The 21,761-nt window shown below is 37.9% G+C and overlaps 2 protein-coding genes and 2 non-coding genes across 5 annotated transcripts; 3 read left to right on the forward strand and 1 right to left on the reverse strand.

The window, feature by feature from the left end:
* The first annotated feature begins 2,393 nt into the window (after window positions 1-2,393).
* Window positions 2,394-9,770, forward strand: LOC149007001 (serine/threonine/tyrosine-protein kinase HT1-like). 2 transcript variants are annotated; one of them, XM_089166654.1, is made up of 4 exons: window positions 2,394-2,552; window positions 2,671-3,380; window positions 6,538-6,993; window positions 9,136-9,770. In XM_089166654.1, the coding sequence occupies exons 2-4, from the start codon at window positions 3,021-3,023 to the stop codon at window positions 9,382-9,384; spliced, it is 1,065 nt and encodes a 354-aa protein (XP_089022780.1). In that variant the 5' UTR covers window positions 2,394-2,552; window positions 2,671-3,020; the 3' UTR covers window positions 9,385-9,770. The 2 variants fall into 2 exon arrangements, with proteins under 2 accessions (XP_089022780.1, XP_089022779.1); XM_089166653.1 differs by having other exon boundaries at window positions 2,394-2,520.
* A 133-nt stretch (window positions 9,771-9,903) lies between these two features.
* Window positions 9,904-9,983, forward strand: TRNAL-UAG (transfer RNA leucine (anticodon UAG)). The gene has a single exon. It is a non-coding gene; the product is annotated as a tRNA-Leu (tRNA).
* A 3,342-nt stretch (window positions 9,984-13,325) lies between these two features.
* TRNAL-UAG (transfer RNA leucine (anticodon UAG)) lies at window positions 13,326-13,405 on the forward strand. Its single transcript has one exon. It is a non-coding gene; the product is annotated as a tRNA-Leu (tRNA).
* A 548-nt stretch (window positions 13,406-13,953) lies between these two features.
* On the reverse strand, window positions 13,954-15,984 carry LOC149007004 (mogroside I-E synthase-like). Its single transcript, XM_089164671.1, has 2 exons — window positions 15,179-15,984; window positions 13,954-15,053 (listed from the first exon to the last, which is right to left on the reverse strand). Exons 1-2 carry the CDS (start codon window positions 15,821-15,823, stop codon window positions 14,310-14,312), a joined length of 1,389 nt encoding a protein of 462 aa, XP_089020797.1. The 5' UTR covers window positions 15,824-15,984; the 3' UTR covers window positions 13,954-14,309.
* Between the last annotated feature and the right edge of the window lie 5,777 nt (window positions 15,985-21,761).

A 21,761-nucleotide genomic window follows, 5' to 3' on the forward strand; every position in this document is an offset into this window, starting at 1 on the left:
GATGTGACCTATAAATACATGTCCCTCATCCATAAAGAAATGGATGGTCCAACATAAGTCTGTTGGACATTGTGTTTATCAGGTAATAGGACTTGGGCTCAAAGGTATTTGTAACACTGAAAGTATGAGTTGCTTTAGGTTTCGAATATATAAGCCCAAACCCAACATGAAATTGCAGCTTTGAGAACTCGGATCCAACATAATATGTCTACCTATAAATGGATATGAGAGACTTTGCTACCATATTTGGACCCACCCATTGGTGCCATCATGTGCATTGTCATTGCCTCCGAATTAGGATCACCTCCATGTTGGGAGAGCAGTTTCGACACTTTTAGACCTCAAAAACAAGTGAGACCCACGAATGCAAAATTGTAGAAGAAATTTTAGACGTGGAGCCCACAATGAATCCCTTGTACCCCCCAAATTGTTGTGGTAGAAAAAGCATCGGGGGAACAAAAAGCCACAAACTGCTCCCCCAACGAGAAGGTGAATCGGACTCCATTGCCTCATGCTTTGTTGCAAATGGCAGATGCCATACAACTAGTAAACTCAAGGAAGTGCTCACACACATGCCATACAACCAGACACTATTCAAACTGTCAAAGTAAATTTTGGACAAGTGGGTGTAATGTAAATATAGGTTCCACAAAGGAGAATTATGTAATTGGCCCCTCTAAAATGCTAAAAGGGTAATTAAACTGTCATCATTATATTCTCTCCACATGACAACCATTGTCCGGCCGATTCAACCTTTTTACCTTTAACAATTGGGAAATTTTCAATGCCACCCCCTTAAATTACTCCTTAAGACTAATGCCACTCGTTGAGTCATTCAATTTATCATTAAAGTGAAAATATATCAATAATACTTTCTATCGTTAGAAAATCACAGTTAAATGCTGATGTGAGCAAGTTAAACTTTTCAAAAATACAAAAACAACATTGAATACAAGATTCTACATTTGACTCATTTCTTAAGCTTTTTTTACCGTCTATGACTTCTTTATCTCCCAATCATAATTCTTCGCAAAGTTTGGAAAATACCATTCATGGATAGTGTTGCTATCAAATCTCATGGTTAAACTAATTGGAGTTGGTTCTAATAGGATTGGACTGTTGATAGAGAAAAAACAGGGGTTTAAGAGTGAGTTGATCGTCATGGATCGAGATACCGCCTCCAATGCCCAAGTCTAATTCAAATAGCAAATAATGAAGAAACCTCTCTGAACTTAGATGAGAACAGAAAAGAGCTATAGCTTCAAGTAGATCCCATCTGAATCATACATAAGTTATATTCATAACCTTAGGGCTTTCTTGGAATGGTTAGAGGTGATTCCTTGCATGTGTCCTATTCAACATTAGATATTTTAGAAGCCAAGTCTTAATTGGATGATATTTGATAACGTGTAAAGGTAAGATGTCAATGCTATTATTGTGCGTGGCTGGCACATGTTCTTGCGCCCTCCATACAGAGGCTGACAGACACTTCATACACATCCGTATATGATTGAGATGGGTGGGTCTCTTTCATGTTTTTCAGGGAAAGTGTTCAAAAAAATTAGGTTTATCAATGGAGAGTTAGGAATGGATAGCTGGTTGATCACTTGGTTGATTCCATTTGTGAACTATTATTTAGACCATACCTAGGTCAGACCAGTTCCAGAACAGTCTGACTTAACAAATAGTAATTTTAAACTTAGGATGTAAGGTCGGGCTGATAAATAAGAAATTGCTTGCACAGCACCTAAAGCACCCGATCTCGACCATTTACAGTACATTGCGTAGCACTGAAGTCGAACTCATTTTCTCTTCGGAATGTACCATAAGGTCGTCCGACACTCTCCGACCATAGCCCGCATGTTGCTCCCAGCTCCACTCCCCTGACTGCTCAAAACTGCCCATCCCTGCCAAAGGAAGACCAAATCTCAACCCTTTTCTGTCTGGATTCTAACGGCCTAAACTACCCTTTAAAGCGTCAAAACAACCTTCCTTCCGTTAACCGTTATTCTTTTCTCCACGCTTGACGATAATGCCCTTCGAAGGATCTGGCATGTGAGGAGAAAAACGAAACCGTTCCCAATTAGTTATTAATAATTTTCTGCAGGCTTCACAGCTTAACTGACAGCCTTCATCGAACTAGATGTTTGGGTCGAGGTCCGACCGGTTAGACTTCAGACCAGTGGTTGAACCATCTAAATGGTTAGGACTTAGAAGATGGTAGTGGCATTTCAGAAAATTATAAGGCCAGAAAGGGCTTTTAAGAGAAATGGAACTATGTAGGTGATTGAAGTCTCGATCAGAAATGACAAGATCTGTCCCTCATTCGTGAAGCTTACCACGTTGGGAAAGATAAAGTAGGACCCACTTCTCCTGCGCCTAACAAGATACCGACACAACAACCGTCACTTACTCTCCTACTTCCTCTTCTCTGCAACCCTAGAATTGAGCTTTTTCTCCGTAACAAATTTATCAGTCCCATGAATTGAGCTTCACATCGATTTCTTCGATTTCTATTATGTAATTTTCTGGAGTTATTTTACATTTGAGCTGTAATGGTTTATTCTCCCTGGAATTTTCTGGATTTTTTTCCTAATTTTCATTTCCAGCTGGGGATTTCAATGTTGGTGCCTAAATTTAGTAGGTTTTCTATTTCTCTCGTTTCTGCAGAAAAATGGAGGCTTTGAGCATTGTTCTAGGCTTCAACATTCTATGAGTTTTGGTTTCCGATGAAGAGCAAAATTGTTTTTCGATTTGGTGGTAAAATGTCGACATGTTGGGTTATTGAAGGATACTCGTCCTTAGATGCACTTTGATGGTGTCTCAGCACTTGAGGAGTTCGATAATGGCGAGATGTGTTTAGATATTATGCTTGTACTCTTCACTCTGGTATAATGCTGTACATCATTTCAGACATCTAACGTTGGAATTCTGCGATGTGATCGGTTTAGCTCTCGAAGAAACAGGCAGAGCATCACGAGGGGAGATTTGATGATTCCGGAAGTAGTGAATCGGATAACATGAAGAAGCTTCAGTGGTTCAAGCAGACACCACATCGTGTTAGACTTCAAAGGAGACTCTCTTTTGGAGAATACAAACGAGCCATTTCCTGGTCCAAATACTTGGTTTCACCTGGTGCAGAAATAAAAGGAGAGGGTGAGGAAGCGTGGAGCGCCGATTTGTCTCAGTTATACATTGGGCATAAATTTGCTTCGGGGCGGCACAGTCGTATCTATCGCGGCATATACAAACAAAGAGCCGTGGCGATCAAGCTGGTAAGCCAGCCTGAGGAAGACGAGGGTTTGGCTGTTATATTGGAAAAACAATTCACTTCCGAGGTTGCGTTGCTCTTTCGTCTTCAGCACCCTAATATAATCACTGTAAGCTCTGTTCCTCATTGAACATTAGCTTTGAATGTTCTTGAATCTCTTCCCCTGAATTGTAAGACGGGAAGAATGTTGTCTGACGCTTACACTTGAAACCATGTCGACTGTGCTTCTTTGACCAATACTTCATTGCGTATTGCTTTGGGCCTTTCTCTAATATTGTATAGGATGAGAAGAATCTGAACTCGTACACACAAAATTGTCAGTTTCTGGGACTTCCTAATTACTTCATCCTGTGGGCTGTGTGGAGTCTCATTTATCTACATAACCAGTCCGCATCAACTGTCGCCCCCATATTGAAAAGGTTTTTTCTCCTTTTAAAACTTAATCTCTTTTCCTGAAAGACTTTTTTGGATTTTGAAGATTCACTTTTTGCAAATTAATGGGATATTGCTCTCCTTGTATTCATGAAAATTCAAGAAAATAATTTATTATTATTTTTTTCTTACTCATTAAATTTTCAGAAAGATGCTCTGTTTTTCCCTTTTCAGTATCTAGTACTTTGTAGAATTCTAGGTTCTCATTTTTGAAATTCTCAAGTTATGGGTTTGTGGCAAATTATGCACAACACTCAATTGATTGTTCTATCACCTGACTACAATACACCCTGCTGTTCTTCTCTTGATACTTTTGATGTAAAGACATTTTTAGCTTCACTGACGCAAACATGTGTCCGGAACAGATTTAAAGTTTGCTGGGCCAAGCTTCGTTGCACAATGTAAAGATCTCTCTGACTTTTTTCCATTCCCTACTTTTTAGAGATTGTAGGACATTAGATCTTCAATAGATGTTTTTCATTTTCACCATGCAAAGACAAAAAGAAATAATCAGAAAGTTCAGCAGATCACTTCCTCTAAAAGGCTGCATAATTGGTTTCTCTCATTGCCCTCTCTGTTACTCCGTATAAAATGTACCTTATTCTACCCTAAAATCATCTGCTACTCATCTTGTCCTTTCTCAGTGTCACCCCTTGCTGCTACAACCTGTCCTGATTTACTGTAAATCCTGGATGCAAGTTTGGTCTGGTTCTAGAACATGTAAAATAGCAAGTGGCTGTTAGCCTTCATAGGTTGTCAAAGTTGTTGGAGTCATATTATTCGTTCAAAGTTGAGCTTTCTTTGCATTGATGTCTTTCACTTTGCATAAAGTATAAACCCCACCAACTAGAACGAAACAAAGTTCATGCTCAATGTAATAACTCATAATAAGGTACCACCTGGAGATCAATCCCCTCAACTAAAATCACCTTAGCAAGTACTCTTACATAGACTTAATAAGGTGGTAGACCTCACTCCAAAGAGCCAAGAGTTTGTGAAAACTCTCAGATTGCAGCCTCATACGTAGCCCCCCAAAAAAATAGTGGTGGGCGTTGGCGCAATGGTCAGTGAATCAGTGGACCACAATTGTAGACTGAGGTCAAGGTATTGAAACAGCCTCTCAGGAAAAATTGTTGGGGGGTAAGGCTGCGCAGAAAAATTGCCAAACCCCCCCCCCCCCCCTGCTTCCAAGGTTCGGGTACTCTGCTTGTGCGGAAGCCTTCAGCATTGGATTGGCCCTTTGTAGCGTTGGACAATATTCTGATTATTTTATGCTGCTGGTTGAAGAAATGCTTGTTAATGAGTTATGAGATCATCAAAAAGTATGGAGTGGACATAAACCAGGTGAAAGTCCTGCTTTAGCATGGTCTAGGAAGGTGGATAGGGGTTGGTCCTGTTGAATGCATCGTTTGCTACAAGTGGCTGCCCACAAATTTGAAACCACACCCTTCATGCTAACAAAAGCTTTTACCATCTAACCAATCACTATTTGCACCTGAGTTGTTCAAATATTTTGATATGATTTGTCATCACATCTTTCTCCATTAGTTGCCAAAGCTCAAATGTCTTGGTTTGCAAGATTGGTGAATTTACTTAGCTTGATTATGGCAAACAACTATTTGGTGTTACAGTAGTAGTTTTCACCATATGTCAAATCATAATCTTTTCTTCTGACAATTCAGGATTCTGGCGCTGGGCTTGGTTTTGACTTGGCTCAAAGCCAAAATATTTCTTAAAACACCAAAATTTTGTCCAATTCTTATAGGTTTTGCTTGTAAGTTCTGGTAAATGGTTTCAAGCCCAAATTAGGTCTGGAAAATTCCTAGAAAGCCCTATGTTTTGCCATTTAACATGGTGAAACTGAAACCCTTAGATTTATTTCTTTTCTATATATTATTTAAAAATAAGAAATCCTTAACTAACACTGTGCCTTTGGGCCCCAGTTTGGTAGGATAGGTTGTGTCCATTCTTTGATACGGCCTTTTACACACAAAATTTAGTACTAGAACACAGATAATTCAATTAAAACAACTTAAAATATGCATGAGGAATGAATAGACAAAATTATCAACTATTTCATGGTTGTCAAATGTTATACATCATACATGGTTAACTACTAGAGTCAAAGATATGGGAGTCATGAATTCAAGCGAGTCAACCTCTGCCCACTCTAGAGTCCTGGTACCATATCAGGTTTGGGCAAGATCTAAACCACTATATCCTTGAAGCAAGCTATTTGCAAAACCAAAAACAAGTCTAGCTCCGTGAAGTCATAGGTCGGGCTATGGTCTTCAATGCACAAAATTGAAGGCCATCCACCAATTATACCATTTTTTAAAATTTTTTTTTGGGTTGCAAATTCTGGTTTTAGGAAAAGTAATACCTTCATCTTCAAATTTTGCGCAAATCTTCTAACCATGCACTTCGAGTGTGTTCATTTGAGATGTGGTATATATAGCATAAATCAAAACCGTTGTTTCCATCAAAATTCAGCCGAAACAATACATATCAAAATCTGTCAAAACACTGAAATTTCAACCTGACACCTTGTATTCCTTTGGTATCTCACAAGATTGTTTCAAGATATGTCGAAACTGAATTATTTTGCAAAATCTTGAACTACAATATTAGTATATTACCATGTCTGTCTGTGTCGGCTAAAGTTTGCAACCATATTTAATTTTCATAGCATTTAATTTAACTTGCTGCTATATCTTCAGTGCTTTGTTATTATTGTTATTATTATCTTCTTTTTTTCTGGGGTTGGGTGGTGGGATGGGTGGTCTAGTCTATGTGTTTGTGATATTAAACTGCATTTATTACACTTCATGCAGTTTATTGCAGCATGTAAAAAACCTCCCGTGTTCTGTATCATCACTGAGTACTCATGTGGAGGCTCACTTAGAAGATACCTCCATCACCGTGAGCCAAATTCCCTTCCACTAGATATGGTTTTGAGACTTGCCCTTGATGTTGCTCGCGGGATGTGTTATCTTCATTCACAAGGGATAGTCCACAGGGACCTTAAATCAGAAAATTTACTACTTGGTGAAGATATGAGTGTGAAGGTTGCTGATTTTGGGATCTCATGCTTAGAATCTGAGTGTGACTCTGGAAAGGGGTTTGAAGGTACATACCGCTGGATGGCACCTGAAATGATAAAGGGAAAACATCACAAGAGGAGTGCTGATGTATACAGTTTTGCGATAGTCCTTTGGGAGCTTCTAACATCGTTGACACCTTTTGAGGGCATGACATCAGAACAGGCTGCTTTTGCAGTCTCCGAAAAGGTATACTCACCTTAAATCCTTGAGTATTGTTCATTTCCAAGATAGTGTTAAATAAGAATTTTTGCATGAACGTATGTGCAATAATTGGCACCCTAAGAGGTCATCGATCCTAAAGTAGCTTGCCTATTACTATGCCAATATTTGTTGAATTTAACAGCAGATAATTGCTATTTCTGCCTTGTGGATTTTTTGCCAACCAACTTTGTTAATGGAAAACTCATAAGCATATGATAACTGTATGTCCAGAGGCTAAAAACTTACCAGTTGACATGTTTGTTTTTCTAGAACTACTACAAATTAAGTGTGCAGCTTGGGTTGTTTCTTCATTAAGCCTTCTATACAATCAAACAGTCTGTTTGTAAAAGCTGTAGAATGCCAGTATAGATAAGGGCCACCTGTGAAATAAATTACCTGGCAGAAACAGGGTTCTAACTTCCAAAACCTACGTGTCCATCGCGACTAACCAGTCTAAGACCCCTATATTGAGTAAGGGGGGGTCTCAGCTTCCATAAAAGTTAGGGACCTCTACGCTAGTCTTCACAATGACTCCACTTCCCTAAGTATGTGCTCCTCCCACTGCTTGCACCACATAAGGACTGCTCCCACTACTTGAGCCCTCGCTCTCTTCGCGTTACGTCTTCTCCATGGGGCATTTGGTCACCCTACCAAAGCTTCTGACTCAGGCCTCCCGGCCTGGCCTCTCTGGCTCGACTATTGTGTTTCGGGCATTTCCATTCCCAGCGCTTCACAACTAGCTCTCTGGGCAACTTCAGCTGCATCTTCCTGGCTCGCTGCGTGGCACTAAAGCACCCCCATCCCTTTTCCCTTCCCCATCAAACCAAATTAAACCAAACAGAAAAAGGGGGGGGGGGGGGGAAGAAAAATTGAAGAGCACCTAAGCTGTCCAATAAGTCTGTGCTGTGAAGTAGCCTGATAAAACTCAACTTTTCTCATATCTTGATTGTGAAGAAAGTTTGATTTCCAGAAGGTTTTCTTACTAGCTGTATTCCCTCTGGAGAATGGACTGGAGATTCAGTCAGCCTGATACATGCCCATCTTTTCTTCTCTTTTTCCAAACCAAATGTGGAAATTTTCTGAAGAAATCAGTCACTGTCTTCTAGTTTTTACTCTGCTATCTATCTTGTAAGCATCAGACACAGGAGAATCTACAACCCAGATGAAGTAGCGACACGCAGCTTATAAACCAAGAAATTGGAAACTGGAGTGCAAATCACTGACTTCTAGCCTAGAAATTATTTCTAACTGCTCTGAGCAAGTGGATTCTCTTACAAAGTCTAGTATAGTTATGGGGAGTGAATTCCTTGCATCCAATTTTTTTTTTCTAGTTTTATTACCCTCTTTCATGAAATATTTATCACCAAGACCATAAATTCTTGAATCAAAATGAGAGCAGGGTAATTACCAAAAAAAAATGAGAGCAGGGTGTTTGAAGGGACTGTGTCTTTATTCGAACAACATAGAAAATGTCAAATCAGACTATTGGATATTTCTTCTCCGCAGAAGCTCCTAGTGCATGTTGAACCTTCACCATACCCTATCAGTGCATAGTCATCAAATGTGTGTGGCATTCCATCTGTTAGTACGATAGAACCCCCACAATGAAACCTTACATGTCTCCTCAATCATTTGTTACCAAAACCTAAAATTTTCATGCAGGAAATTTTATAATTCGATGTTTTGTTGAATGTAAAACTATAATTCTAGATCACTTTCTGTTTTGTAGCTTGTTGGATTGACAATGATGTAAGCGCATTTGTTAGAAGAGTTGAACTTAATATCAAGTTAGGTTGGTTCCTGCTTGATATATCTTGATCTTACCGTTGCCTGGTTTGATATCCTCTTCCCCCAGTTTGAAATAATATAGATAATAAAAACAAACGACAGAAAGGAAATCTGAGAACCTAAACCCTCGAAGCTCCAAAAGATGAAATGTGATATAACATGAATGCCGTAAAAGGAGATGAAACCATTTATGTGTTGATTGCATAGTTTGAAGCACACAGAACAGTAACTAGACTCTTTATATGTGTCTTTCCCATCTACCAAGTTCATCATTGATGGTTCATTATCTGCAGAGTTCATCGCTAATTTTTTGTATCCTATTGGTTTTGGTTGGTGCAGAATGCAAGGCCTCCACTGCCTTCAACATGCCCAGCAGCATTCAGCCATCTTATAAATCGATGTTGGTCAAGTAATCCAGATAAACGTCCTCACTTTTCTGAGATTGTTTCAATTCTTGAAAGTTACACTGAATCACTTGAGCAGGATCCAACATTTTTCTCATCTTATAAACCCCCTAAAAAACACACGGTTTTGCGTGGTATCCTAAAGCTTGTAACATCCCGTCGATTCACATCTTTGAAATCATAGTATTCCTGTGTGGGATTAATTATGAAACAAGTAACTTATATATTTTTCATAATATTTTCTCTTCTTCCATTGTCTGTGCATCTCCATCAGTTCACACTCCGCATATACTAGGTTCTAGATTTAGTTATGAAAACATTCACAATGGTTTACCTTAGAAAAAGAAAAACATTCAGAATGTTAGCACGAGATGTGTATGGGAAAACAAACATACAACAGTAGCCATTCAATACCACATGGAATTTCCCCGTTGGTCCATTGCACGAGGGGTTTTTTTATGGTTGAATAAATTGTAGCCACTCTCCAGAGTGCACCGCATATAACCACCATACGGAATACATTGCATATGACCATTATTCAAATTGCACAGTTTGTGTGTCTCATGACTTGTTTGATTACCAAATATTTTCATGATTGTCAAATTTATAAGCTTTACTGCCCCAGAAAAGGATCAGGTAAAAGGGCATGGGTTTCGAGGATCTTCACCCTGTTATTATAGTTAGCATTAACTAGCCATTCGGGGACAGTTTGGCCGAGTGGTCTAAGGCGCCAGATTTAGGCTCTGGTCCGAAAGGGCGTGGGTTCAAATCCCACAGCTGTCAATTTTTCTGTTACAGTTGTTTTTATTTTGGCAAATCTAAAATTAGAAGAAAAAAATAATAATTTTGATACGACAGGTGTTAGGTATAATGGTTTCTTTTACTTCTCTTCATCTTTTCTGAAAAGTAAAATTTGAAAAATAAAATAATTGATACAATAGGTGTTATCTTCTTCTTTTCTATCTCCTTGAAATTCTAGCTCATGTCTTTCCGACCAGGGTATTTATTTTTCATCTTCTTTATTTCCGTTTATTGCAATAAAATACCTCCAAAAGCAAGTTCTATCAAATGCTTCTAAAGTATTTTTACTTCGAGAAACACTCAAAATTGTTTTTGGTGTCTCTTGAAGCAGAAACACTTGATGGGTTATTAAGCAAATCCTAATTATCTATTAGATAATTTATTGAAAATTTTACAGTGTTTCTTCTTCGATAAACAAAAAATTGCCTGAATACCAATTGATAAAGGTTGTCTTGTTTATGATTATTGTGCAATTTTGCTAGCTCGGCCAATAGACCCAATTGTCAATTCAACTAGATGGTAGACCATTCCAAACGAGGAGTGTGAGGTCAAGGACAGTGCCTTGCTAAGATTGATCCACAGTCCTCAAGAAATATCAGTGGATAGGTCCACTCCCTCGGAAAGATTTCTTTTGTTGTATTAGGAGATTCTCACATCTTTGCAATTAATGTTCAGTACATGTTAAATGATTAGTTGACCTCAAACATATCAGCTTGGATTGAAACTCCCGCCAAATTGTTGGGTATTCAGGCCTGGAGTTGTCACATCAGTTGTTCAACCTTTTTTGGTGTCAGGTATCGATGGTAACCTACACCCAAGGTATGCAATGTCGGCAATATATTGCCGTGTCAATAGGTACCGACATGGCACACCACACCAAAACAAGGTTGGCCAAAAGTCACCAAAAAATTGGTTTTGTCGAAATTTGTTGTTTCGCTGTATTTTCCAATGGGTTCCTCAGTCACAAGCCTATCCTCTTCTCTTGTTGCTATTGATTGACTATTCTGTGATGAATGAACAAGGTTGAGTGGTATTTGTTTTCTACTACTGTTGTTGTTGGATGTGACTTAAGTCCAACAAAAAATACAGTAGAGCAATACCAAAGAAATCTCTGAGGGATTGCACATGGGTTTCTCTATATATTATCAAAGAAACATAAAAAAATACAGAGAAACCGATGGTATTTCTTCCACTTTCTATGGTTTCAAGAACCAATGGATTTCTCTGTACTTTCCATTGGATTTACCCAAGTCGCAACCATTGCCGGAAGAGAGGAAGAAATGAATCATCAAAATTCCCCCAAAAAGATTGATGACATTTCTAGGTTTCAGTGGTTTCGACAACCACCAAACCCTAAATATTAGCGATTTTTAGAACCTTGCCTACGCCCAATGATGTGTCGAGGTCATAGAGAGCACTTATAACCAAGAAGATCCAACAGTCCTAGTGATTTAGGTTTAGCTATAAATATGCCTTATTTATCGTAGTTAATGGTAATGCTCATTTATTTCCACTCTATCTACTAAGCTCTTTCAGGTTTAGTAACTAAATGCGCCTCTCGGGGTGATGTTGCTCCTGAAATGACATAATATTTAGAGGTGGTTGAACCACCATAGTGTCGGCCTACACTCACTTTCTCTCTTGTGGACAAACTCAAGCCAAAGAACTGAAGTCAACCGTGGTTCACTCAAGGGGTCGGCGCAACACTGATGATTTTTACAACATAAATTAAAATTTATTAAATTTCTGCTTCAAGAAGCACTTTTAACACAACAACTTCTGGTGTCTAATTTTTTGAGCAAAAGATGGGAGCTAAATGAGTTAAGTGAATCAGTTTTAAAAGGGGGTACTCATGGGATTTGGCATCCTAAACATAAGAACGCTTCTAAAACCCTCTCATATTATGATTGAACTCTCTCTGTTCATTGACTCTTCAACCCTAATAGCTAAGAATCATTTGGTTATGCATCTTCTCTATCTCTGGTGATCAAAATTCATCTTCATCTTCTCTATCTCCAGTGAAACACAAGCCCTTGTCTTTGCAAACTAGATCCCTACCTTCATATTAATGTGTTTGTTGTTTGCTTTTGACTCTTCAATCTTAGTGTCTGTTGATATTATTGCTACTTCCAAAAGTAAGTTTCATCAAATATTTATAAAATTGTTTTTGCTTCCAAAAACACTAAGAATTACTTATGTTGTTTCTCGAAGCATAAATACTTGGTGGGTTATCAAACGGGTCTTAAAAGTATTATAATGTGTTCATTTCTTCTAGAGATATAACTGAACACTTCCTCAATTTGAAGTGTAGATCTTCCATGTCTAGCTTAGAATAAAACTTTCAAGAAGCAAATCTCCAAGTATTGAGTAGGTGAAACAATTGAAATATTTGAATGAGTAGGGGAGAGTTTTTGTTTCTTTTTTGGGATGAATAATAAACTTAACTAAAAGCTGCAAAAGGAAGGAAAAAAGAATGTATGGAGGGGGAAGAAAGGGGAGGGAGATGACCACCCTTTAAGAGGGAGGCTAGAGGCAGAAACCTAGACCCCAAAAATCAACAATTAACCTTGGGGTGTCATCAATAACAGATGGGGGATAGACTAAAGCCTAGTAGAGACATCAAAACAGATGGCTTTCCAAATCATATCTACGGAGCAAGATTTGGAAGTCCACCTCCTAAGGTTACTTTCCCACCACAACTGGTCGATAGTAGCAGCGAAAAGTAATTTACCAACTCAGTCAAAGATAATGGAGCTTAAAAATATTCTCAAAATCCAAGACCAATATCAAGCAAAAGAAGCATCTCAAGCGAGACCAAACATAAGCAAGGGATTTCCCCCAAAGGGACCGATACAGGGGCAAGTGAAGAAAATGTGGTCAAGGTCCTTTGAACCATTCCAACAAAGGAGATAGGATTGGCAAGGATGTAGTGGCTAATGAGGAAACTTTGGGTGGAGAGGCCAAGGTTAGGGACTCTTCAAAGAGTTAGGGAGTGGCAGGGGATATGCCCTTTGAACCAAACCAAGTGGCCCAAGGGGCAAGGGGGGGAGTGAACAAGGTTCCAAGCCAAGGAGGTGGTGACGGTTTTAGTAGGGGAGGGAAGACAAATGGTGAGGTCACTTGGGATGTCCAAGAGGAAGGGGAAGGGAGGACCAAACTTGTGTGAGACAAATGTGAGAAGGGGCCGGGGGGAGTCCATAAACCATTAGAGATAAAGGAGGAGAGTGAGGGAGTAGGTTTAGGGATATGGGACTCGTACATAATGTGGGGGGGCCAAGAGGATGAAGAGGATGTCAATTAAAAGCTAATCTCATTATATTCATTGACAGTTTGGCCGAGTGGTCTAAGGCGCCAGATTTAGGCTCTGGTCCGAAAGGGCGTGGGTTCAAATCCCACAGCTGTCAAATATATATTTTCTTAGTGGTTTTTCATTTACTTTTGCTTGAAACAGAAAACTACTAAAATTCTCTCATGTTACAACAGAACTCTTTAGTTTGTTCATTCTTCAACCCTAACAACCAAGAACGTTCTTCATCTTCTCTATCTCCATTGAAGCTCTAATCTTTGTCTTTACAAAAGAATCCTTGTTTTCATATTATTTTGTTTGTTGTTGTTTGGTTTTGACTCTTCAGTCCTAATGTGTATTGATAATATTTCTACTTTTAGAAGCAAGTTTTATCAGACACCTTAAAGTTTCTAATTTTAGAAGCAAGTTTTATGATACACCTTAAAATTTCTAATTTTAGAGGCAAGTTTTGCATCCAAAAACATTAAGAACTGTTTATGACGTTTCTTGAAGCAAAAACACTTGGTGGATTATCAAATAGATCCTAAAAGTATTACGTTGTGCTTGTTTCTTCTAGAGCTATAACTAAATAATGCCTCAATTTAAAGTATAAATCTTCCATGTCTAACTTAGAGACTATAAATAAATCCCCTAACTTTTGAGTAGATGAAACAATTGAAGTAGTCAAATGGAGTAGAGGAGAGTTTCTCTTTGGTTGCTAGAGAAATAAGATTTTCAAGACAACACATTTTTTCTTACTTAGTGAGTATATACATTTACACACTGGATTTTGGAGCAAGGCACATATCTAGGAAATCCAATGTTATTGCGGATATCCTATCCAGGAAAGCAATCAACCTTACATACCATTATACCGGGTTGAATGGCCTATTTCCAGTCAGTGGCTGTTAGAGCTTTGAACGGCCACTCCACTGGAATCTTATGAATAAATATATATTTACCTAAAAAAAAGAGTACATATATTTGCACGATAAGCCAATACCAAATTAAGCCATGCACGGTTAACTTTGATCAATTTCCGACCAGTTTAAAATTCTCTCAGCCAACCCTTTGATGTTCCTATCTGAGCTTCCATCTTCATCAACTGCTTCCTTAGCGAGTTCTTTCCATCTTATAGCATTCCCCCTAATCTCTCTTCCTCTGTCATCCTCCATAACTTCCCTAATGCATCTCTCTATCTCTTCCCTTCTAGCAACGCCCTTCTCATCCACTACCACCCTCACCCCAACTTCCCACACATCTGCAACTAGCTTGGCGTTAGTCTTTTGGTCGATCCATTGGGGCACAGCTACCATGGGCACTCCCAAGCTTAAAGCTTCCATGGTTGAATTCCACCCACAGTGTGTGACGAAGCAACCAACAGCAACATGAGCCAACACTTCCAATTGAGGGCACCAAGTCACCACCAACCCCTTCTCTTTTGTCTCTTCTATAAACCCATTTGGGAGCTTCTTGTTCTCTGATTCCTTCACTACCCATAAGAAATAGTAGTTGCTTCCCTTCAACCCAAGTGCTAATTCCTCCATTTGCTCTTCTTTGAGTTCAGCTATGCTCCCAAAGGCCACATAGATGACAGAACATATTCCTCTCTTGTTCAACCAGTTTGTCATGGAATCGACTTCACTTGGTTTGAATATATCAAGACCATAATCTGTGTCTCCCTCAGTCTGCTTGTCTAAGTACATGGATGGCACAGTTGGTCCTATCGTCTTGATTGGCCATTGCTTCATCATCCAATTCAATACCTGATTGAAACAAAATTTCATCAATCATCAATTTGAAGAACTAGGAAAGGAACTAAGCACTCTTTCATAGAAAAAAAAATTAAAGTCCCAAAGTGAATTGATGAACAATTCCCAGAGGTTTGCACCTGGTCTTCTAACTTGTCAAATGTGTTGTAGAGGATGAAATCTGCCTCTTCAAGGTTAGAGAATTGGATCAACATAACAGGGAGCAATGATGGGTAAGATTCTGGGTCAAAAACAAAGGATGGTAGATCATTTAAATGAAGCAGAGGGAGTCCATCAATGGACACTGTAGGTCCTTGCACAGGAAGACCCAGAAGGCCTTGTTTCACATAGTAATAGATAGCACTCACAGCACAAGACTGAGTGAAGAATGGAGCTCCAGCTATACCGAGTTGTTTGGCTACATCAAGAGCCCAAGGCAAAGTTGAATCATAAACAAGGCACTTAACAGGGATCCTCTGTTTCTTGATGAGTTCAAACAAGGTCTCTGAGCCTACAGCTTTGAACCGCTCGTTGTAAGCTTCAATACTTGCTGCTGCAGAAATGCCACCTTGATCAAATCCATCTGAGATGGGTTCTACTGTCACAATGTTCTGTGTTTGAGATTGGAAGGCAGAGTGGTTAAGAAGGAAGTGAGTGGTGGCAAGAGTTACTTTAAGACCTTTGGAGAACAAGCGTTTGGAGAATTGTAGCATTGGGTTTATATGGCCTTGGACTGGAAAGGGGAAGACTATGACTTGGGCTTTCTGATCTTTGCCTTCCTCCATTTTCAATTTCACAAGTTTCACTAACACCTAGACTCCTTTCCTCTTTTCGAGCGATTCACACAGAGAGAGAGAGAGAGAAAGAGAGATAAGGCTAGTTGAGAATGACGAGGATGAGGAGGGAGAGACAAAATATGGAAAAGATTTTGCTCTGGATTGTGGGCTGTGGGCTGCTCGCTGTGGATCTTTGTGACTGTGTGGGCCTTTAGAGAGATTTTGGGTAAATATGGATATTTTATTTTATTTTCCTTTTGATGAAAAAAGTCCACATATTTGTAAAATAAATGGAGTGTGACGCATGAAGAAGATAAGGTTGTGGGATAATATATTGATTTTATTTTTGGGGTCTTTGGAATTTTTTTTTTTTTTTGGGGCCTAATATAAATTATGATGATTAATTAAAAAAGGTGGGGTCTATGTATAATATGACTGGAGGTACGGATAACTACCCAATTTCATATGAGCTAATTTGTGAGAAGAAAAAAAAATGAAAATTCAAAATTTGGTCATGTTAGGTCAAAATAACATGATTGTTGATTAGCTGTCTAAGAAATAGTTAATTGGAAGAGAGGGTCTAGTTTTTTTCAATGATCCTCCGCAAGAAATGACAAATATACTCAGAAAGGATTTTCTAAAGAGTTGTGTTTTAGTTTGATTCGTTTTGGTTATATTTTCTAAGTTTCTTGGCCCATTTTATACAAAAGAAGAAAAAGAAAATCGAAAATAGAAATAAATAGTGAGTGACAGTGACATGTTGGTGGAAGTTTCATGGAATTATATATGATTATCAAATCATAAAATCCAATGAACATCTAACTACCACATCAGCGCCTTCCATTGATTTTCTAGTGATTGGTGAGATGTCATCTGGCCCCACCACTCTACGTATTGTACTAATAAAAGAAAAATAACTCAATTACAATAATAAAGATAAAATATTTGGTAGGCTTTCTATCATATTAAATTATATTTATTATCAAATAATAAATCATGAAGTACTGATGACAAATTTCTTTATTTTTATATAATTGGTTAATTTAGAAAGAAAAAAAATCTTGGAACTAGTGATTTTATATATATTATGAAAAGGAGACTATTTTTTGGAAGAAAAAAAAAACAAGACTTGCAATTAAAACAACCCTAAGATGGTAGGTACACGAATATTTTCCCTCTACTTTTATAATTGTTCAATTTCTAAGTCTAATTGATCTCTTAATAAGTTACTGACACAAGATCAGAAGCCTTAAAATAATTTCACTTTCTTTTTTAATTTTTGTTTATAATTTTACACTTGCGTATTATAGAAAGTATATATACTATCAAAAATGAAAAAAGAGTGCATGTTATAGAAGATGATTTTAAATACATGGGAGTCTTTAACTCCAACCCCAACTATCTTCGAATGCAAGTAATATTGTTATAAATTTATAATCGGTGATGAATCAAGTGAGATTGTTTAAGAGATTAAAGACAAAAACACAAGAGATCGCAATGATTTGGAGTTCGATTAATTGATCTACGTCTCCAGGGCTCAAGAAATGAGCCCAATTCACCATGAAAGAGAGTACTGAAAACCTTACAACTATACACAACATTTACAACCGAAGATAGACCTCCTCTAGAAGATCTCAATGACACCAACAAGCTTCGAAATCATCCCTTGTGCACTAAGAACCATGGCCAAACACCATACGACAACAAGGTTTCTTGAAGAACCCTAACAATCTTTGGGAAGAAGAAGAGCAAAGAAACGACCCAAAAATTACAAAAATTAAATGAACCATGAACCAAAACCTTAAACAGCTAAGCCTAAATCTAACAAATTGGTGTAGGCTCAAAGTGATCTAAGCCAAGCAAACCAAGCAAGTCCAACCGTCATCGCCCAAGTGTACCTGCAGAACAAACAAATAAAAACTACAATCGTACCAAGCATACATTAAAGAACTAGAATCATTTGGAAAAATACTACACGAGTTGTTCATTTAACTTTTAATATAGCAATAAACAATTTAAATGTTTTTTCTTGTTCTAATCTTCTGGTGGTCACCTCACTACTCTTACCTAATTAATTGTTAGGGGAAAATCATTAAAGGGCGTTGATTTATCAATCTATTTATAAGAAAGAGCCAGAACTTATTCATAGATAGATATAAAAGCTTTTTTGATTAAATTTTTATGACAAAGAGATGCATTAAGGATCTGTTTGGTTACATGAGTCTGGAGATTTCAAATATCTAGGGATTTCAAATCTATAGATTTCAAATCTATGGAGTTATAACTTATAAAATTAGATGTTTGGTTGTGGAATGAAATCTGTGGATTCATCCTACAAAACTATTTGATCGATGTGATTTTTGTGAATGTGCAAATGTATAACTTTTTTGAAATCTCTGGTTTTCACCCCTTACCCATAAATCTACAGATTCACATAAATCTCTGGATTCATGTAACCAAAAAGGCCCTAAAACATTGTTAAAAGTGGGTTCAACGTGCACTAACAAGGCCTCAACCCTTGTTGGTGAGTCAATATAAGACCTGATCTTAATAACCTAACTAACACAACGTGCTGTATAGATGAACATATAGATAGCAAAAGGGGAGCTTTATTACTAGGACTACTCTCTAAACTAGTTTATACGTACTTCAACTAATCTTCAAGGGAGCTTTATATATTAGGTACTGAAGAAATTCGAATTATTGACTTATTTTATTTTCTTTTTTTGGGTAAATACTCTTGACCTCTTGTGAGACATTAGTCTTTACCAACTGAGTCAACCCTTCAAGACCTATTGCGCCCAAATCTGACCCCTTCGCATGAACCATGGCTGAAGCCACTGGTTGGCTCAATAACTTGTTCACAAAGAAAAGTGAGTGTTGGCCGGATCTAGGGCCAATCAACCACTTTCGAAGCTTAAGTTAAATTCAGGATCAACAATGCTCCTGAGGTCGAAGACTTAAAATACTAGCAAGAAGATGAATTGTATGTGCGTATTACTAGATATGGTCGTAGGTGAATGGTATTTGTAGTAGAACCTAGTGCTTCGATAGTTGTTGGATTGTCTAGCTTGCCCCGAATTAGTCTCCTTTAGGGATGACACGTCACTTCTAAGCTATTGCGAGTCTAGGCCTGTTGATATGACAGATGAGGCTAACATTGACAGATCCTAACCTACTCACTGTTCGACTAGAATGCCACCCTAAGCAAATAGGTATAAGGTCTATGGATCTCCTAGTAGGTATGAAATGTTAAGTCTCAAAGCATGTATAAACAAACCATCCAGCTTTTCTCGGGGTAGGAGGTTAGTTCCTCAATCTTGTTCTGGACCCTTGTAATAGAATGGGACTTCCCAAGATGTTGACTACAGGAGCCCCCCCCCCCCCATCTGAGCCCCTGGGCTTGGGGGCGATATGATGTTTTGACTCTCTTAAGGGGTTAATGAGTTAGGCTTGACTCACCTGAACCCTGTTTGGATTTATGTTTATGCTAGGGTCTAGGACTTGGCTAAATTTGGCATAATGAGACCTGGTCTAGAATGAGTACTTTATGAGCTTGACTCTAGTTCTACTTAGTGAAATGACTTGATAAATGTAAAATAAATTGTAGGGGAAAAAATCGTCTGTTGTGCACATCTCTCTACTATGCACACTAGTGCGACATTAAATTGCAACACTTGTAAAATACCAATTTAATAGTTGAGATCAAAATTGATAATTTTAAAGTATAAATAGCCCCCGAGAAAAACCCATTTAACTCATACTTGCCCCAAAGAAAAAACCCAAATGATTAAAAACTCTTAAAATCCCACTTAAGATCCCATCTCTGAAATCATCTTCTTCATTTTTCCATTCTTGGCTTTCTCCAATCTAACCAAGAACCCAACGGGCGTCTCTGTATTTTTCGAGAACCCGTCGCCCCGGCGGCCGCGCCGCCCGGCCCCCCCCCCGGCGCCCGCCCCAAAAAAAAGTTAATTAAACAATGAAATGCATTTTTTTTCTTTTTTTTTTTTTTTTCCTTCTTTTTTGTTTGATAAACTGAAATGCAGAATTGAAATGGAGACAAGTTTAGATTAAATTGTACGGTTTGCCAGTTAGATAACCCATTAAAATCATTAAAAGCTGAAGCATGTTCTGTGGGTAGGAGGAACTGAGGAAATATTCTCATGCTTCACGCGTGGAGAAGCCCTGTGATAAAATTATCTTTCTCATTTCTTTCTTTGTAATAACACAACACCCACTTCGTTTCATCATTCATTTATTACTTTTCTCATATTTTTCTTGGATCATCAATATATCATTGGATTCCAAGTCAATCAACCTTACTATATGGAACCTCTAGAATCGGTCCACCTTAATGTGAAATCTACTTTTCACCCAACCCTAAGTTACAAGATAAATTATCAATGTTTGTTTCAAAATCTATTTCATGATAAAATAAAGAATTTTTCATACCATACCCACTATTATGTTAAAATATATATGATATTCACTGTCAAAATTACGAATTATCCGCATTTTAGATTTTCTGTTAAGTCATGAGTAAAATGACCTAAGTGTCATTATTCCATTTAACTCATTTAAAATCCAAATTACCCAAAGGCCCTTTGGATATTATTGCCCCAAGAGTATGGTGCTCTGCAATTATCAGCTAGAGAACTAATTGTCGAAACGACTCTTAGTTTCAATCCTCCATTAGTATAAAACGATTTAGGAATATTCCCATTGTCGTCTCCATTAGTGCCAACACATGAAACATCGCCGCCACTAACACTGGTAATAATCTCCAATTTGGTAGTTTCAGGGGAGAGAACGGATGAGGCACCAATGATCACACGGTTAAGAAGTTGGAGAAAACACCATAATTTTTATCTGTTGAAGAAGCTATAGAACTACTATCGTTGTCGGAGATGAAACAATCAACTTGAACCACAACGTTATTGACCTAAGGAACCAATCCATGGAACGTACGAGAGACGACACAACAGCGACCCAAGGCTTTGACATCTCCAATCTTGTTGAGGATTATGAGTAGGAGAGAATTTGGTAACCTGTTGAAATGATCAATCTCTGTGTCTTTGAGTTCCGATGCCAACATAGCTAGCTCTCGATCTTGATTTGGCCATATTTGAACTATGAGATATTGCCCTTTGGCCAACTACAACAACTGAAATGTTAGTTCAATGGTCAAACAAGCTTATTTGAATTTTCGCTCAACTATGTGATCAAGCTTAAATTCTAAATGCTTTATGCAAGTCTTCTTCTTTGACTTCCCCCTTTACCGCCGAAGAGAGGGAAGTCAGATGATGGAAAGAGACAATCAACGGCTAATTTGTATTGGTTGCAATAATGTCATTTAAATTTATTTTTTTGGGTATGACTTAAGGCCTGTTTGGTTACATGAATCCAAAGATTTCAAATCTCTGAATTCATGAGTGCAAGATTTGTACTTATTTGGTTGTGAAAATCTTTAAATTCATGAAATCTAGAAATTCATCTTCTCACTAAAAATGTGAATCTGTAGATTTATGGGCCTATTTGGTTACTTGAGGTTTGAGATTTCAAAAATCTAAAGATTTCAAATTTATGAAGTTATGATTCATAAAATTAAATGTTTGGTTAGCCTAAATTCTTTTGAATGAAATCTGTAGATTCATTCTGAAAAAATATCTATGAAGTCATGGTTCAAATGTTTAGTGCTTTTATAATAGGGGTGAAATCTTTGGATTTCACATTATACTTTTTTAGTGTAAAAAGGTGAATCCCTAGATTTCATGAATCCAGGGATTCACACAACAAAACTGGTATAAATCTCCCATTTGTAAATTCAGATTCAAATATCTTAATTCATATAACCAAATAGGCCCTAAAAATGCTAAACATTTGCGCATTCACAAAAATCACTCCACAAATTTCATTCCACATATTCGGTTAACCAAACAATTAA

This window comes from Hakea prostrata, chromosome 8 (genome assembly GCF_041222555.1).
Source record: "Hakea prostrata isolate BN-2017 chromosome 8, UWA_Hpros_2, whole genome shotgun sequence".
NCBI lineage: Eukaryota > Viridiplantae > Streptophyta > Magnoliopsida > Proteales > Proteaceae > Hakea > Hakea prostrata.

Excerpts from the sequence above, each read along its gene's own strand:
- LOC149007004 (XM_089164671.1), bottom strand. The coding sequence starts at position 15,823 with ATGGAGGAAGGCAAAGATCAGAAAGCCCAAGTCATAGTCTTCCCCTTT. Across the intron at positions 15,054-15,178 it reads TTGACAAGTTAGAAGACCAG|GTATTGAATTGGATGATGAA; the intron begins GTGCAAACCTCT and ends TGTTTCAATCAG.
- LOC149007001 (XM_089166654.1), top strand. The coding sequence starts at position 3,021 with ATGAAGAAGCTTCAGTGGTTCAAGCAGACACCACATCGTGTTAGACTT. Across the intron at positions 3,381-6,537 it reads AGCACCCTAATATAATCACT|TTTATTGCAGCATGTAAAAA; the intron begins GTAAGCTCTGTT and ends CACTTCATGCAG. Across the intron at positions 6,994-9,135 it reads CTTTTGCAGTCTCCGAAAAG|AATGCAAGGCCTCCACTGCC; the intron begins GTATACTCACCT and ends TGGTTGGTGCAG.